Source organism: Symphodus melops (assembly GCF_947650265.1).
Source record: "Symphodus melops genome assembly, chromosome: 6".
Classification (NCBI taxonomy): domain Eukaryota; kingdom Metazoa; phylum Chordata; class Actinopteri; order Labriformes; family Labridae; genus Symphodus; species Symphodus melops.
The window spans coordinates 26613841-26633840 of NC_136696.1; the positions used below are offsets into that span (position 1 = coordinate 26613841).

At 42.8% G+C, this 20000-nt stretch overlaps 1 protein-coding gene across 3 annotated transcripts in view; it reads right to left on the bottom strand.

Annotated features, from left to right (window-relative positions):
* Positions 1-20000, bottom strand: part of LOC306825013 (transcription factor SOX-6-like) — a 116819-nt gene that overhangs the window by 52341 nt on the left and 44478 nt on the right. For all 3 annotated transcript variants that reach the window (XM_079345488.1, XM_079345486.1, XM_079345487.1), the window contains exon 5: positions 1689-1778. In XM_079345488.1, the coding sequence (XP_079201614.1) occupies positions 1689-1778 (90 nt within the window). The remainder of the gene's footprint in view (positions 1-1688; positions 1779-20000) is intronic.

The window sequence follows — 20000 nt, forward strand, 5'->3', positions numbered from 1 at the left end:
ACACTGTGTGCAATCATACATGCACACACATACACAGTCTGTACAAAAAACTGTCGGCACACACACACACACACACTGTCTGCACACACAAACACACACACACACACACTGTCTGCACACACACTGTCTGCACACACACACACACACACACACACACACACTGTCTGCACACACACACTGTCGGCACACACAAACACACACACACACACTGTCTGCACACACACTGTCTGCACACACAAACACACACACACACACTGTCTGCACACACACACTGTCGGCACACACAAACACACACACACACACACTGTCTGCACACACACACTGTCTGCACACACAGTCTGCACACACAAACACACACACACACACACACAGTCTGCACACACACATTGTCTGCACACACACACACACACACAGACACACACTGTCTGCACACACAAACACATAATAAATAATAAAAGCTGCAGCGTGGAGCTGATCTCAGTGCAGCAGAAAAAAGAAAAACACCCATCTAAACTTTTTTATCTACAGAGCATTTTAGTCCAACTTTTAAAGGTACATTCAAACACGAGGAGACTGCAGCTCTGCAACTTTCTATTCATATTATTTTAGCCCACTTCCTTTCTTTCTTTCAAAAGATGACGGGCCTCTTTGCTGCTGTACAATAACAGTTTGACATTAAGATCCATCCAGGACCCAAACACTGTGCAGACACATCCAGGAGATGTTTGCCTCGGTGCGATTTATAGCCTCATAAATACAATTGGAGCATGTGCAGCCGCTCCCTTCACGCACACACCCTTTCATCAAAGTTACAATTATACTGTGTAAACCGGCCCCCTCTGCTCTGTCTGAGGTGACAGGTAGGTCTGCACACCGTTTTCCTCCTCCGCTTTCATATGCAGAAACATGCTGGGAGTAAATACATGCAGGAGAATTACAGCGTATCTGACCGTGTGTCGCCTTTATGTGTCGCACATAAAGTTTCCTTATTTTAAGCAGCTGTCATTTCTTTGGGTTGTGTCCTCAGGTAACCATGAGAAAGTTTGAGGAGGAGGAAGTCTCCGTTCTCGCACATTTTCTGTCTCTCTTGGTTTCCTTCTTCTCTTCCCTCTTTCTTCGTCATCATCTCACCTTCTTCTCGTCTCATCTATGTCTTTATCTCTTTGCTTTTATGTCCATTTTCAGTCTTCCCTCATGTTTTCTCTTTCTTTCTTTTAATCTACCTTTCAGTCTGTTTTAGTTGTTTTCTTCCTCAACGTCTTTTTCTCTTCCTCAGATATTTTCTATCCCTTTTTTTTCTTACCTCATGTTTCACTTGTCCCTTCGCCCCTCTCTTTTTTTCTGTCTTTGTCATTTCTTTCGTCTCTTTATTTCTCTCTCTCTCTCCCTATTTTATTTCTCTCCTCACCTTGTTCCAGTCTGTCTTCATACATCATGTCCTCTCTTTTTTTTATCTTCATCTTTTGTCTTCCTTCTCTCCCTCTATACCTCCCTCTGTATTTCTTCCTACTCTCGTCCTTTTTCTCTCACACACTTCCCTCTCAGCCTCGAAACAACGTGCATCATTTAGCCATTAGTTACATCTTCACAGAAAGACACATATAGAGCAGCTGACAGTCTGGCTGGTTGTGAATGAACTTGTCATCCACATGGAGTGGATTCTGGCCCTTCACGCAGACCACTCTTACCTTTCACCTCTCCGAGCAGTTCGTTGGCGTTCAGGCGGTCGACGCGTTCCTTCCACTCCTTTGAAAGGAGCCTCTCCATGCAGGTTGGTTCTACAAAAAAAAAAGAGAGCGAGGACATCCACCTTCACTTTGATGCTTTTAGCAGACGAACACACACAGATAAATCAAGACCTCAGGCAATAAAGAGCACAAAGAGAGGGGGCCCTCCCTCTGACGAGCTGGATTGATCTAAATGAGAAGAAGAGACTTTGTCCTGCTTCCTTCAAATGAAGCTGCAGTAGCTCCCCAGCTGACCAGATGAGAATGTGGCCATTGTTCTTACTCGCGGCCGTCCTCTTTCTCACAATGAGTCTCATATAGCCCCAGGATAATAGACATCAGCGACACATGCTCTCATAAGATTCATAAGGTCTCATTTGTTCATTCGGAGTCCTGCTGTGAACTTCTTAAATTCTTCAGCAGACTGATAGCCGACACACACAAACACACTGACATATATCGGCAAACGTGCAAGAACAATGTTTGAGTACGTGTGCCTGGACTTACTTTAAATGATTCTTTAATTTTAGGACAGAAAGAATCTCTTTGAATTAAATATGCTGCATGATTATAGTTAAATGTCTAGTCGTATCAGAACCAGCAACAGGTGAATATGTGCTAATGTTTAAGGTAAGCTAATCCTTCATTGGTACCCGGAGGTCGATTTGGTTTAGCAGTGAGTCGGCTTCCTTTTACACACAAATGACAGCACAGGACAAAGTGACGACAGGGCTCGATACAAGGTAGCAACACATAGTGAAAATAAGATGAATAAAAACAAGATAGAATAAAAACTATACCATCAATCAAGTCAAGTAAAAGCAAGAATAAAAACGATCAATAAAACAGGGAGAAAGAGCGAGGTAGAACAGGAGCTGTTCTGCTCTCCTTATAATAACTCCACAGAAAGAAAAAGAGATTTTAATCCCAGCTGTTTATATTCATTAGATCTGACTTCTAATGTTCTTGTAACAATCATCCGTCGAGCTCACTTCAACTTTCAAAGAGCTCAAATACTTCAGATCTGGGACATCAGTTCCCGTTCTGATTATGTTCAGGATCAGAAGTAAGATTACTGAAGTACACAGTACTCCTGTTGTCTCATGGCTTCTCTATAAAGTCTGGAGGTTTTCATCATTACTTGAGTTGCCACATTTCTCTGAGAAATTAAAGTGAATGCTAATCCTAAGAGAAACACTGCGTGCTCAGACAACACTGAAATGTGAATGTCTCCTTAAAACCTTTTTTTTTTTCTTCAAACAATCTGAAACAGTGAATCTTTTGAGCTCATGGTTTGTTTAGATGAGCTGTAACTTTGTGCTTGAGTTGCTCTTTTACCTGCTGCAGACCTTTTCTATGAATTTAAATGGAGTGGGATTTGCTGTATTGAAGTCGTTCTTTCAGGTTCTACTAACAACAGATGACATCAAATTAAACAAGACTGAGAAATGAAATGTTATTCATCATCCGCAGTTTATTTCTCCTCTTTAAAGCTCCTGTGAGGAGTTTTTTTTACTGGTAATAAATTAGACTTTATTTATAGTAATGCCTCTATATGGCCAATTTAAGAATTCAAGATAATCATCATGAAGGTATACAGTTTCTAAAATGTCATTTTTAAAGCCCAACATCGCTGCCGCAGGGTAGGTGTCAGACATGGGCGATTGTTGAAATGATATTTTTTAACCTCATTTAAGGCAAACGCTTCCTGAGTGAGTGTTAAAAGAAATGACTCACTCATGTTAGTCAATATGATCAGCAAGAATACAAAAGACCATTTTTACCACAGGGGGCGCCAAAATCCACACAAACCAAAAGGTTCCTCACAGGAGCTTTAAAGCTACAAATATGTAACTTTTCCATCTTAAAACCAAAAGTTTAAAAAGTCAATCAAACAGAAAAAAAAACATTCAAAAGGGAAAACTGTGTCTAAAACACTTCCACAGGCTGCTTTTAGCAATTTGTAATTTGTAAGTGTGAACAGTTTTACACCACTAGTTCACACATGCAATGGCTGAGGCTACGAGACGGACGAGGACTGTGACTGATGGAGCTAGGAAGAGACCAAGAGAGAGTCGCCAAGCAAGAAGTGGCGTAAATATTGGACATATTGTGTTTTCACATTGATTATAGCTTCATGAACTGTAAGGCTGCAAGTCCGACACAGAGCTGGCTGTGTCAATATATACCTTTTTTTTTTTTTTTTTCACGACAGTGCAGTTGCACTAAGAGACCTTTGGTGGGCGCCAAAACGCAGAAAACCAAATTCCGTCCCAAACCAAAATCTCCCCTTCCTTCCTGAAAACGATCTAACCTGTATGACTCAATTTGTGAAAAAAAATCCAGCCTGAACCATCTTCTCTCTGGTGGCCTGGCTTCCTTTTGTTGGTCGTAAAATGTCATCATTTTTCATTTGAAGATGATTCGTAACCAGTCAAAAACTCCTCCCAGTACATTTGAACATCAAAAATAACACTGTACAATTTGCACACGTGAGACTGCTGCATCAACAGCCTCAATTTGTGTATATTCTTGTTTTGGTGGAAGCGGATGTGCCACAGATGGTGTCACGGTCACGCAGGGCCCCAATGCCGATGCCACAGTCACCAAGGACGAAGGGGAAAAAAAAAAACCCGAGACATTCTTGGGTGCTGTGGAAAACATGCCTCTGAGGGCTCGCCTGATTTAGAATGGTTAGGTCGGACAATAGCTCATTTGTGGAGTCTTTATCCTGACAAAAGGCGCTACAGGCATTTATAAGAGCACATGGCCTATTGTGAATGGCTTAATGTTTAGTTTGTGCATACGAGGCCATTGTGTGGTCAAGACATGCCGTCCTCATTGAGTGCATTAAAGCCCTGCATGTTAACAGGCGGATTATGATTGTTGTAAATAAGCTAATGCAGCCGTCCACATCACATGGGATCAATGTAAACAAGAAGGGGGGGGTGCAGAGAATAAGAAAACGAAACAATGATGATGCATGATGGAGATTTTCCATATTTGGTAATAAGACAAAAAAAGGAAAAACAGGAAATTCCAGCCAGATACAAAAAAGTCAGATAATGGATATGATCCCCCCCCCTCCCCCCTCAGGACAAATGAACCCAACCAATATCTCATAGATTTATTGGACTAGTGGCTCCTCTTGAAATGTGCTTGTGTATATTTGGTTCAATGAATGATATTTACAGCCAGTAAAAAGGGGGTGGGAGGTGGAGGATGGGGGGTCGAGATGAGAGGCTCCCCCCTCATCACAGGACCTAAAGAGAGCGATGTGTGCGCTTGCTCAGCACGCCACGTATAAAACAAAATTAGGAAGCGCAATTTATGGGAGCACTTAAGGAGGAAAATACAACCTGTAACTCCTCGATGCATCTGCGTACGTCGCCCGTTTGTGTACTCTGAGCACAATTTATACCCCCCTCACGGATAAACAGATGAGACGAGGAGACAGTGTTGGGGGGGGAGGTTGAGGTAAGGTGTGAGTAGAAAGGAGGAGAAGAAGAGCAGAGGATGAGAGGGAGATGTTTTACCCTAGATGGCTCTCTGTCTGTCCCTGCGACCGAGTCGGGGATCAAGTGCTGTTTAGATTGGATGGTGGATAAAAATTCCTCGCCGTCCGAACACCGACTCCTTCATCAAGTGGACGAGAAGTGCGGGAGACGTCGCGGTGGTGAAGAAGGGGAGGGAGAGGAACGGGGTGAGCAGGGAGAGAGGGAGAGAGAGAGAGAGAGAGAGATAGAGAGAGAGAGAGAGAGAAAGAAAGAAAGAAAGAAAGAAAGAAAGAAAGACATACAAAGCAGCAACACGGGAAAGAAGGGAAGAGGGACAGACGAGATGATGAATGCTTGTTTCATCTTCGGTATGCACAGACTCAGTAATGAGCCTGAGTGGACGAATGAGGGAGACGTCAGATGTGTAAAGAAGAACGGAAATAAGAACATTAAAACTAAAGCGGAAAGAGGAGATGAAAAAAGAAAAGAGAACATGAGAAAAGTATTTGGAAAAGTTCAATGTGTGCACTGATGTATTGCTAGATAATGAATAGACGCTTCTTTATTCTATTCATTAAAGTTCTTATGAACCCAGATCAGATGTTGTTACACTACAGACTATTTTTGAATGCTTGTTCCCTATCAAACATCAATGTTGCTGTTTTGCTGACTGTTCCAGAGTTAGCTTAAAGCTTCTTTACGCCTGCAGTGCCTTGAGATGAGGATTAAATCCACCTTCCTACGTTTTCAAAAACCCCCAAAATCAATCAACTTTTAGCTCATGGATCCAGGTCCTGTGACGTTACGTTATATCTCGAGTCAACTTGGGTCTTTTGGATCAAAGCAGTGGTGAACTAAAAGACATCGACTGTCCAGTTTTTGAACAAAGTGGAATCGCCAGCCAACAAGCGCGTCAGAATTGGGCATCAAATGAAACCCCAATGCAAAAACTCTGCTAGCTACGTCTACTGCACACACAAACAAACAAAGATCCATTTAATGCAGAAATGTGAGATGAAATTTCGAGGATCAAAGCTGGATGGCTTACTTAACTAGCTAGGTTCGATCATGAGGTTTGATCATGATGTGTTCAAAGTCAGATGCATACACGCTAGGCTGTCGTGCTCCACTCTAAGCTAGTCGCTGCTAGCCTAGCGTGTGCACTGTCATGCTCCACGTACGTACGACCTGTGGCTCCCGTTTAAAATGACTACTAGAGTAAGGTAGATGAAATGTCACCATAAAAATGTTCAATGCAGCGCCAAGAAAAATAAAGTTTAGGTTTTCGCAAGTAACTTGTATACACTCGGGCTCCCCATGTACGGAGACTTAGTCCTCAATCCTGGGTCCTTAAATCAAATAGATTCCAGCTGTTAGCCGTCTACAAGGAGTTAGCAGCAAAATATCCCCGTCCTAAAAAACGTACTTCTCACTCTCACTGAGCGAGAGGCAGAGATAGAGCGAGCAGCACAAAGTGACTGATACACAGAAAGACAGTGAGGAGATCAGATACGGACGAAGAAAACAGATTTGTAATAAATCAGCGTGGAGGCAGCAGTGAGCCGGTGAGTGTTTAGGGTAAACACACTTTTATCACTTTCTTCACGCCAACCTGCCAACAGACACTGTTTCTGGTGTTTTACACGAGCCACAGGCAACTCAGTCCCACTGTGTGTGTGTGTGTGTGTGTGTGGGTGGGTGTGTGTGTGTGTGTGTGTGGGTGTGTGTGTGTGTGTGTGTGTGTGTGGCAGGCAAGCATCAACCCTTCCAAACACTCTGTGCCAACATCAACACAGCGTGCCGCGGGCTTCCTCTCGCACTGACGCTCTCCTTTTCATTCTGTCTGTCTTTTACGCGCCGTGTTTCCACGTGTTTAATAAAACTTATTTATTATTTTGAACAAAGACGGAGTGTATTCAAACGTTTTCTTAAGCCTTGCACACATTTGCTCAAAACTGCTGAAACACTGCTGAAGTTTTTTTTCGGGGTTGAGCTGCATGTGTGAACGCAAACAGCAACATTTATTTTCCGTTTAACTTTGTTATCTTGAGTTTTAGCTTTGTACTTTATTCATTTGTCGACACTTTATATTTGATTATATTTTAGTATAGCTTCACTGTCGTTCATTTACTGATCTGTGTGCCCCCCAGGGACTAATAAAGTTTTTTTCATTGAATTTATTTTTTGTGGGTTTTTGTGGGTTCGATTCCGGCCTGCGGCCCATTTCCCGCATGTCTGTCCCCCCCTTTCTAATGCTATCTATTTTCTCTCACTCTATCCAAGTAAAGGCATAAAAGTCCGAAAATATATTAAAAAAAAACAAAAAAAAACGGGGGGGGTTCAGATGTGTCATTGTATCTCTCATTTCTTGCGTTGTCTTTACAACGAATGCACAGGATTGTCCGAACCCTGCTTAGACCAAACACTTCCTCCCCGCTCACATTCCTGTGTTTCCACGGATTCAACGTTCTCACAGTGGAAAAAAACGTTCTTGTCCTGGTTACATTTCTTAATCAGCAAAGACTTCACATGTTGAAACTTTGTGAAAGTGTCAGGAAACTCTCATCCCACCGTCGTAGAAACATCATACGTGTTGTGTCTTCGACGTGGAGACCGGTTCAGCCTTCGTTGTGGTCTCGTGGTCGTTTGTCAGATATATGATTCTGTGCTGGACTTCAGGAGAAAGTGTAACGTTTGACCGTAAATACACAAAAAGAACAACAAGAGAGAGATTTTCCATTTGTGTTCTGACACGCCGTGGTTCCACATTCAGGAAGCCCGCTTGTTTGCTTTAAAGTAGGCTACTTAATTCACGTTTTATATTTGATGACATTTCAAAAGTAGCCCTATAATTCACTCGACAGTTCGGTGGAAACACGACGTCTCTCTCACTCTATCACACACACACACACACACACACACACACGTCCAGTGCCAAAGCTGCAGTCGAACGCCAAGGTAAAGAGAGAGAAACATTAATCTGAAAAATTAGTTAATGTTAGAAATAACAAAGGCCAGTGTTAAAGTGGGCGCCTGATGTTTGTGTAACACGTCGAGGGCTGAAGAGATCGCTTCGTGCCCCAACTTTGCTACTGAACGTGTGTAAATGGAAGCTGACAGCTACACTTTGCACTTCCAAATTTATGTCAGTGCTGCGACTTCAGCTGCAGACCCCACAGCAGCAGAGAGGGGAGGAGGGGGGAGGAGGAGGAGGGGGGGGGGGTGTGGAGAGAAAGAGGGGAAAGCAAAAGATGATGAAGGAGAGCAGAAACTAACAGAAACACAGGAAATGGAAAGATTGAAGATCGCACAAAGGCAAAATAATTTGAGAGAGAAGAAGACGACAGATAAGCAGAAAGTTACAGAAAGAGAGAGAGAGTGAAATAGAGCGAGAGAGGCATAGAGAGAGCAGCTGTCCTAACAGCTGGCCAGCAGGATTGATGTCTCAGTGAAATAAAACTCAACATATGTCCAAACATGAGGAGACAGGGCAGCCAGGAGGAGGAAAGAGATACACACACACACACACACACACACACACTGATCTGAAGCACTTGAACATACATGCACACCACACACACTGATTAAAGCTCGTCGGTACACTGCGCAGAGAGTTTACAGAACACACACACACACACACACACACACTCTGAACGGCCTATCAGTGCTCACTCAGTGTTGTAAAACCATTAAACTACAGAATGGTTAGCCTGGCTGCGTGTTAGCACGGTGTCCGTTTCACACACACTATTTTCATCTGTCAGATGACACCTCGACTCTCTTGTCACAGAACATGGGCCTGAGAAAGCAGCCGGACCTCTGTGGGGGGGGGAGGGGGGGGTCATCACTTATTCTCACACACACACACATTCTGATATTCCTGGCCTATTCCAGGCCACCTGTAGGCTCCACGTTAGCCTAGCGTGTAGCCTTGTACTTCATGTTACTTCGAGTTAAACTGACTCAGTTCTGATTGATCTGTGATAGTAAGACTGGATGATCACATTTTGATGCTACAATCAAAATAATCACAACAATAAATGCAAACAAATATTCCTGTGAGTGAAGAGTGTTTTTTTTTTTTTCAGCTAAAAGTAATTGGAGTAACGGGTCACAAAAAAATGAAGGGTAACATTTTTGTTTAACTTAATCAATCCTCAGATTATAAAATGTTTTGTGTGTGTGTGTGTGTGTGTGTGTGTGTGTGTGTGTAGGAATACAAGATTTATTGGATGGTTTATGAACTGCCAGAAAAGAAAGCACATGAAAAATGTTCAAAAACCAAACACTTTATAAAGTGACCACTTACTGTCTGAAAAAAAGAAAGAAAAAAAAAAACGTTTCCAGAAGAAAACCAGCAAGAATTCCTTCAGGAGACACTTGAAGCGGATTATTGCTTATTTAAAAAAATGTTACAAGATCACTAGAAAGATACAGAAATTAACTCACAACAACAACAACCAGTGTTGGTTTGCAAAGTTAAGAAAAAAAGATAAATAAGTTGAGATCTTGAGAAAACAAACTAAATGTACCAGTTACGTCTACGGAAGAAAAAAAAAAGAGCCAAACTGGTGGCCACTGGTTTACTGACACGCCCCCATTCTTCAGAAGCTTAGCAGACAGCCCGGGTTCAAATCTGACCTGCTGCTCCTGTCATTCATAAAGTCATCAAAAGCTCAAAAATAAACCAAAAAAAAGAAAGAAATTAAATGTATGGATTTTTGTCCTCTTAGGGCTTCCGTACCTACCAACATGTTATGACGTTATACAATTATTTTGATAAAACAGATGTGCGATCCCCTTCCACTTACATGAATTCCTAATTTTTCTGGAAAGATCTGGGATTAATTATCCCGAGCTAAAAATATTCACAAACTTCTCCCCGTAGTTTAAAGTCCTGTAAGTCAGCAGGAGGAGTGTTGAATCGTGTAGATCTAATGTCTTCTAATAATCTGTCTTTAAAATGACTCTCGGAGCGGCAGAATTACAAGTGAAAATCAATAAAACAACACGTCTGTTCTTACTGGCTGATTTCATCGGAAAGTGTCGCTCATTTTAAGAAGGAAGGACAGCTCGAACATTTTTCAGATCTTTGTGTGAGCGGTGGAGACGAATCAGCGGCGTTCATAAGCCTGGGCGTATAAGCACGCACTCGAGCAAGGTCACTTTGAATTTAATTAATTTAAAAATGTAAAGTAAAACATCTATTCAATGTTTAATGACATTTATGTCCTTTTGTCTCCGCTTGAAATTTTTCAGGGTTTCATTTTTTTCTCTTTTGTGCATTAAAGTGAACGTAAATGGTCGTTTCATGAAAAGAAATTACCTTCGTCTCTTAAAAGTTTTAAGTGTTTTTTTTTTTTTTTTTTACACAAAGAAAATCCATTTTGTGAGTTGCTGTTTTGAGATTGGACAGACGTCAGAGAAACGTTTTAATTCTTGTGATAATGGAAAAAAAAAAGCTGAATTAATCAATTTGGACGCACTTGGAAATGTATCCGCTTTCAAAATGCTGCATGAAGTTTTTTTTTTTTTTTTATTAAAGTCAAAGAAAATTAAAAACTCGTACGGCAACTTAATATATTTAAAAGTCAGGGTGCAAAATGTCTTCTTTGTAAAACACACGCTTCCAAAACACCAGTTCAAGACCCGAGCTTCTGGTTCCACTTTAGGCATGATATATGAAACCAAACCCGGCTTAGCACACACACACACACACACACACACACACACACAGAGCACGATGTGTGGTTCAGACACAATAGGGCCGTTGTTTTGGGTCGGGCCCTCAGGGGAGATGATGTGGGTGGACCTTACGCTTTAGGTCACAATGAGAGATGATGAGGAGGGGGGGGGGGGGGGGGGGGGGGGGGGGTCAGGGAGCCAAATATGAGCGGGTGGGGGGGGGGGTTCTGGGCTGAAGAGAAAACTACTCTAGATCTGACTGGTGAGGAGAGAAGCAAAGTGGGTCCAACATGGGAGTCTGAACTTCAGAGTCTGGGGGAAGAGACGCTGTCATCAACGTTCGAGCAGTTCTGCAGGTAAAGTCCCCAATCTGAACCCATTGCTACCACAAGATCCAATATCCTCCCACCAACCCCAGAGCATCCCTCACACACACACACACACACACACCAGTGCCTCTCGTCCTCTTCTGAGTTGTGTATATAGAGGAGGCATGTACACAGTCCAGTACAGGGGTTCTCAAGTGGTCTCGCCTCTGGACCCACCAAACCCCTTTCACGCCTTCATGAGAAATCCTGACCCAAATCTCATCACTTTTTTTAACCACTTTGACTGCAAACAAGTGAAACTAGATAACTGATTTCAGACACATTACGATGAATCAAAGATGCAGTTTGTGTGTGTGTGTGAGAGAGTGTGTGTGTGTGTGTGTGTGACAGTTGTCAGTGAAGCAGATTACAGATCACATCTTTGAAGAGCCGTGTCAAACACTCACAGCTGGTTTCCAACATGATCTGCCTCGCCTGTTTTTTTTTTTCTTCCTCTCTTTTAATTACACTTAAATCAGGTTGCTTTTTCGCCAGATGTTAAATTATCAGGTGAACAATTTGGCGTCTCACTGAAATCCCAGGAAAAGCAGGAGGGCTTGATAAAATCACTATTTAATCTGATTCTTTTGGACGACGTTCAACGACTGTTCCGGCAAAAACCACAGTGCATGCGCTCGCACCATATGCTGGCTGGCCTGCAGCCAAAGGAGCGGGAGAGGAGAGGGCTACCGGGGCAAGCTCTATCTGCTGAAGAGACCCGCTGGCTGCGGCTGATCATTAGTAAAGAGATCCCTATCAATTACACAGGAAGAGATTGAAACCAACCACAAAAAAGTCCGGAGGGAGTCGGCCTGTTGGCAGAGCCGAGCTCTCGACCACCGAACACTCGGATATGAGAAAGGAGATTAAAAGATCAACGTGTAAGTATGAAGTTTGTTTGGATCAAACACACAGTGCTGACCTGTTGCCCCAAATACAGGTGCTTAGAGCAGTGTTTTATGCAGCAGTGTCCCAAACACTAACCTACACACACGTACACACACACACACACACACACACACACACACACACACAAACAAAGCCTCTACCTGCACACAATCACAGCTCAAGCTGCCAATCCCATAGAGGAAGGCAAACATAGTGCCAGAGCCAAGAGCTTGTTAATTAGCCAATGAGCTTAACTCTCGGGCCCGACCCAACTCGCCTGTTAAGCTGTCATCACAACTACTTCCACCTGGGTGTATGAATACATAAGCCTCCTCTGTCTCTCTCTCTCTCTCTCTCTCTCTCTCTCTCTCTCTCTCTCACACACACACACACACACACACACACACACACACACACACACACAGACGGCTCACGTTAGCTCAAAGGGCACCAAAGCTTCATGTGCAGCTTTAGCCACCTTCACCTCCAAACTGCTTTACTGACAAGCTTCAGCTGCTAACAAGCTAATATGCTAACTGCGTCATTAGCTCCCTGGTTACAAAATGAATGTCTCTGTGCATGTTTGCTTTTGCTTTGCTGAAGTTTTGAAGCACAATGATCAGCCTCAAACTCGCACCATGAGGATGCATACTTATACACATGGTTCCTACCCCACCCACTCATTAGACCCCCTCCAGATGAGGCTCCGCACATTTTGATTGGCGGGGCCAGCAGAGACGATGAAACAGACGTCGAGCGGTGCGAGGCCTGTCAGAGTGTCTCTATTGTCAGAGAGGAGCAGTGTTCGGAGGAGGGCTTGGCCTCACTCTGACCTCCTCCTCCAGCTGGATAAGACATTATATGGGTGATTAGGTGCCCAGATCTGGCCTGGCCTCCGCTCAAGAAGACACAGTGCAGACTCCTCCAGCACTGGACAGCACGAGCTTAAACACACAGGCTGCAAGGACACGGCTCATAAAAGTGCTGCATGCTGAGCGAGGTCACAAGACAGTGTCGGTGTGCAGGATGCAGTCAATTAAGAGCAATATTCTTTTTATGTGTGCTGTATATTGATTTTGATTTAGCATGTAATTCACTTTAAAATGTGTTTTACATTAAAGACTAAAAGGAGGTTAAAAAAAAAAAAAAGGAAGCTCAAAGGTTTTAAAACTTGTTTTTCCATCAGAACTTTACAAATTCACGAGAGTCAGAATGACAAAACCAAAAAATCTAACCTGCTTCTTCAGGACAGTTCTGGCACAGTAAGATGTTTAAGTTTGGACGGAGGATTTCCTGGCGATAAAGAGAGCTTCACCATTGTGATTCACATTTCTTTTTCCCCCTCTCTAGAAACCCCCATTTCTCATTATAAGAAACTAATCTAGAAAACATGTTTACTTGGCCTGTAGTAAAGCATTTCTTTATCATCCGACATGTTTTCCAGATGAAACAGGACACGGCGCAGACAAAAAGGGAAAACAGCTCAGTGTTTTGCACCTAATTATGAGTTCAAGTTTCCGCAAAAATGAATCAATTTTAGACAGCTGTGATGACTTGTGAAAAGAGAGCTGAGGGTCTGATGGGTCCCAGAGATGCACCGTCACACCATGTGGTCACTGGTGCCAGATTGGGAGCTGTGATGTTTTCCCGTTTCCATATGATGGGAGGGACAGTCAGTGGTGGTCACAAATCTTAAACAGTATCATTGGTTTGGGTTTTTGGGAATCACTATTTAAGCCAAGAAGAAGAAGAAGAAGAAGAAGAAGAAGAAGAAGAAGAAGAAGAAGAAACAAATTTGCTTTTGTGAGTTCCGCTTATTCCGTTTATTTTTGCTTACGTTACTTTTTAGTAGAAAAAAAAACGTTCTCACAAAGTAAAAATTGAAGGAAGCGATTTGTCTTTTGGTGTTGTCCAAAGATTTGTGTATTGTATCATGTCATACTACATACATACTACCTTATATCATATTCGTAGTTATTGCTGAAGATTCAAATGTCTTGAATGTCTGAATGCCACCTCAGAGAAAAGTGCAGCTGTCACTTCTGACAGCCTGTCAACACATTGCATGCTGGGAGATCATGAAAAAAAAATACGAGAGAGAAAACATCCCGTTGAATTTATGAAGCCTCGTTTCATCCAGTAAGCCCGAGTATATTTGCTTCTTTAATCCATGCTTGTTTGAGTAGGGACATATAGGCATGTAGCAGGTAAACCGATGCCAGTCTGTATAGAAATCATACACTTCTCCTTCTCTTAAAACACAGCCCGATAAAACACCATGAAGCCCCAGATCCTGTATGAACACATGACTGAGCCCTCTTTAAAAAAAAAAAAAAAAAAAGGGATTCAGCTTCAGTTTAAAATGTAGTCGGTCAGTTTAAATTCTGCAGGTCGGACGCACCGCAGTGTTCCCAGAACAGCTGTTCGACTAAATGAGGATTTACAAAAGAGCACCTCACAATGCTTGTTCGTCATGTTTCTGAGACTGAAACCACAGTTACTGGGAACCTGAGGAGCCTGATTATGTTAGCGTGAGACAGAGGTAAGGATTAGCAAATTAAATAAGGCGATAAAACGAGAGCTTTTTATTTCCCCCACACAACATGACAATGATCATATCTTGTCGCCTTTTTTTCCCCAGTTTTTGCTCCAGAGGTTTAAACAGTGAAAAATAACTTCAATGCAAAATGATGAAAAAATGCATTTAAAAAAATGTTGAGCTTGAAATGTTGTCCGTCTCTGATTGGTCTAAATGTACGTTTGTAAGCCTGCTTGCCTTTTTGAAACGCTTCTCAAATCTTTCCAACGACACCTGTGGTTCTTTGCATCGGCGAGAAGACGAGCTGCTGAAAGCTACGTGCAGCGTGCGTCGAGTGAAATCAAATAAAATGAGTCACACAGGTGTCGGTTTTATAACTCTCTCTGCAGCGGCACGGCGTGGCTGCAATCTCGCTCTCTCATTTGCAAGTGAAACACGTGAATTGTACAGTAATTCAAACGGGCTCCGGTGTAAGCGGGGATTAGAGGGATGTTAAGTGTTTGCCAGGCGCCAGAGCTGCTCTAGGCACATTAGATGGCTGACTAAGTTGGCAAGAGGGCACCGAGCCCATGCCAGGCCCCCGGTAACAGCGGCTCGTCCTCCGAGAGCCACAACAATACAGATAATGATAATTCAGCCATCAAAACGGAGGCAGCTTGATTGCACTCTCTCACTGGGTTTAATGTCCGTCAGGCAGCAGTCCAGAAAGCTTTGGTTTCAGATAAATGTGTCCACTCCTGACTGCTTTTGTGCCGAGGGCTCAGGGAGACAAGGTGAACTCCGATTCATGTCTCCTAATGAGACATCTATCAATGTTAAGAGACAGGTTATTGTTTGGCTCATTTCTGTTTATTGCAGCCTTTTCTTTCCGCTCCTCGCTGTCTCTTTTTTTTTTTTTTTTTTTTCAAGCTTTCAAATGACACAGAATGGAACTGTGGTGCATTTTTTCCTCCTGATGTTCCCCTCCTCCCGGCCTTGAATATTTCTTTCAGTAACCAGCCGACCAGCTTAATAACTGCTAAGTGCTTTAACAGTATAGAGGAAGCCTTTTGTCTGCAGCGAGCCTTTGTGTCTGAACCTTCACACAAATAAGCTCAAGATTGATGGAAAAAAAAAAAAAAAAACATGTCAAGAAAATGTGCGGCCTTCACCCTGTCAGCTCCCGTACTGTAAAAAGTCCGGGCGGCAGGAAGGAGGGTGTGTTTGCAGCGACCAGCTGTGTGGTAAAACAGCGAGCTGACACCATCTTGATAAAGCTTTAAAAGCTGAGGCGGCAGTTGGGGGGGGGGGGGACAAAAAAAAAAAAGAAATCCCCCACATTGCAAAGCGAGGCCATGTCTATTCATTAGAACTGTCACAGGCACTTAGGGCTCCTGTGAGCGGCGGACAGCTAACAGCGTGCCGACAGGGGGTGAGCGCCACGCAAAGGCTAACAGCGTCATCATCAACACTTTAGCTGAGGACTGCAGTACACAGAGGGGTCAGCTATGTTAGGCTAAGTGGGCGCTCAGCGGCTAATAGGGTCTGTTCCATTTGATCATACGGCCGATGTAACCTGGCATAGCTCAGACGACAGAACTCTTTTCAGCGGGAGGCGGAGGACGAGGCAGGGACCACAATGCTCAGGCTTTAATGTGCTCGCCGTTTGAGTGCCGATGATCAAATCTAATCGTATACTCGTAAGAGGAATGTGAACAAAACCATGTGTCAGGCTAAGGGGCTAAAAACACTTGTTGCAAGCGGAGAATGAAACCCGTGGAGCTCTCCGCAGCGCTTCATTTGAAATACAAAATCCCTTCTTGTTACAAGAAGAATCAGAACATTCGCCTGTTTACCAGGATGTCCTTGCACTCCTGTCTGCATTGCGTTCCTTAAGCAAAACCGAAAAAAAATTAAAAAAATAAAAACTGACGGCTTTAAGATTTGAGATGCTTGCCATGACCAGTGAGTTTCAGATCGTCGCGCTAGCAAGGTTGTGTTTTGAAGAGGGATTCCAACAATGTGCCAAAACTGATTTTAAAAGCTTCCCGGAGTTAAAGGATAGAACAAGAAGAGGAAAGAGAACGAGAAAACCTCATCATGTAACAGTGAAGGACGCAGAGTTTAATAAAAAAAATGAAGCTTTATTCCAACAAATTAACAAATGAGACAAAAACAAAAAGAGGTGTAGAGATTAATCACTCCACAGTTTGTTACTGAAGGAGACCTCCCTTAACCAAGCTTTCATCTGCCTATTGATCACCTCGTCTCATTTCATCTCCACTCATTATAGATAAAAAAAAAAAAAGCAGAGGTACTTGTCAATCTCCATACGCGGGTCACATCAGGCTCTAAATGAACTGCACGGCATGAAAGAAAGTTTTACAATGCATCTGCAAGGACCACAGCAATTCACATGAGCGTTTACAAGGCCTAGAGAAAGAGTTGTTATTCATGCTAACAGTGTATGATTCACTGGGCCTGCTTATGTTGATCCCTTTTTGTCCCTGCTGCATGTTTGCAGCGTGATCAATGCCACCAGTCCTTGGGGGGGAAAAAACAGCTCTGTGAATTAGCAAACGAAGAGCTCAGCTCGATGCTAAGCTGTTTGGGTTTTTTTGTCTTATTTCCTCTTCTTGTTCCCAAGAAGGGAAGGTGTGCTAGATATCATTTCATAGTCAGTTTTGAGAATGACTGAGTGAAGCAGTTTAAAAGACGAGCTGATGTACGACTGATACATCTGAGTTCGGTCCACTGCTGATCTGTTTCATAAACTACAACTTTGTCGACAGTAAGCCGGGCAGACTCATGTCATTTCTTCTTTTTTTAAATTAATTTTACTTCACAAACACACAGTATGTCAATCAAAACAAGAACAAAAGATGAGCGGAGGCTGGCGGGGAATCATGGGAGTGATTCTCTCTGCTACTTCGCCCCCCTCCCCCGATAAAAACAAACTGAGTCGACCGGAGTAAAAACAAACGGGTGAAACCGACCTGAGGACGAGGTAAAGTATCCGAATATAATTACATGATGTTTATTTTATTTTTTTTAATAACAGCTGCTCATACGTAACGTCCGGTGTTTCCATGGCAACCATTAAACAGTGTCTGTCATGGCTGCCAGTAAAGACGCAGGGCTTTAAAACTAAAACATGAAGGATTCGTTTGGCTTTGATAACTGTAGCGAAAGTAACCAACAAAAACTAAAATATAATAATTTAGTCCATTTTTGATCAATTTAGAAATGTCAGTGTGAAAAGTCTGCATATTGTATCTTTAATTACATTTATTGATTTATTTGTTTAAAAAATTTTAAAAAAAGAAGAATCGCTCTCAATCGTATCATTAATCCTCATTTTTTGCTCCACTGTATGCTTTTCATAAAAAGTCTCCTTCTGCAATATTGATAATCAAAACAACGTCCAATTTTGATGAGTGTTTTATATATTAAAAAATGTCTTAACAGAGCAGCAAGCAAAATACAGGACTGCAAACGTTGGCCATCGTTATTGCTGAAGATTCAAAGAGTCACACGATGACAAAATAAATATTTGATCAATAACATCAAGATCAAAATGAAGAACGATTGCTAAAAAAAAAAATAAACAAGTGAAAAGACAGAAGAGAGAAAAAAAAAAATCAAATCAAATGTGAGACGGCTCGAGAAAGGAGAAACAAACACGTGCAAAAGAAGACGCACTTGAAGTTGTCCCCGAGCATTTCTTTCCACTCACTTCCCCTTTGATTTGACAGGAGGATGTCAGGGCACTTTTGAACACACACACACACACACACACACACACACACACACACACACCCACACACACACCTTTCCTTTCAATCAGTTTCCGTACAGTAGATAAGAGGCAAAGCTTCCTATCTTTCAACTAGAGACAGCGTGTGTTGTATTCGGCCTCTGGCTGTCCCACTCTGGCCCCACTTCACACTTGACTGTATCAATAACAAAGTAAATGAGAGAGATCAAGCACTCCTCTGATATCATCATGATTACTATATGTGCACAGAGCAGTAAAGAGGGCTGTTAGATGCTTTTAGCTGTGGGCTGTGAAGGGGCAGGCCGAGGCATGCTGGGAGACCTTCCTGTGTTAGTGTGTGCAGATCAGAGGAGTCGCAGCAGAAAGGGAAACCTGTGTTTTCACTGATTGATATTGTGATCTAACGAGCGAGGGATCTGTCGGTTGTAATTTTAGATGTTCAAAGACCCTGTGGAGAGGATGTGTTCGGAAAAGGGGGGGGGCGAAACAAACGACACGTAAGGCAGCTCCCTGTTTGAGTGAAAGTGAGGAGGGAAGAGGAGCGACGGCAGCATCCTGTCCATCACATGTGAGGGAAGAAACTCTGATCTGGAACGGATTCAAGACGCCGCCCGTTTCCGTTTTAAAAACAACAGAGTCCCACGTGATTGGAGGGTTTTTAGAGGTACATAATATCGGGCACATCTCCCTCAAAAATCTTCACACCTGGCAGCTTCGTCAGCGGTAGTTTTACCTTCACGTTATTTGTGACGGTGTACTGTCTCTTACTGTTTTTACACGCCAATGAAGTCAGCTGATGAAAGGTAAGGAGTGTGAAAAGTTGCTTCCAGATGCATTCTTTCTACAATCCCAGAATCGAGACAGATTGAGGTTTTAGCGCCAACTTTTTGGAACACGCCGTCTTTGGGTTTAAAGATCTGTGGGCACCGTTGATTCTTCGACAAAGCAACTTAAGAGCCACTTGCTTCTGATTAATCTGTTTTGTACACTGCCGTACTTTTTGTTCCTTTTGTGACTCTGCTCTCGAACGGTAAATAAAGACGTTATCTGCCACCTCAGAGTGTGAAAACATCTCTTTAGTGAACGTCGTCGGTAAGTTAAGGATTAATTCATCCGAGACGTCTTGTAACACAGGACAGCGTGTGATGACAGGACGGGCCTGTGTTCTTGTCTCTCTCTCTCTCTTTGTTGTCGATCCAACATCAGTTCAATAATGGATTTCAGCTGCACCCGGGACATTTTCAAACAGCTGCAGCAGTCATTTTAGCTGTGTGCGAGGACAAAGAGCTCTCCAAGCAACTCCTGAACAATCCTTCCTTCTGAAACAGATACCAGCAGCTCTATTATGTTTCCATCGCACAGTAAGTTACTGTGTCCTCTGCTGGTCATACGCCTGCTCTCAAATCATTTTATAGAGTGTGTCCCATTTTTGAAACCAAGTTTATAAAAAGGAATCTCCCACAGCCAGATAAAGCTCCTCTAGGAATATATAAACTGGGATTCAACTTGTAAAATCAGAGACAAGTTTTGGGGTTTAGG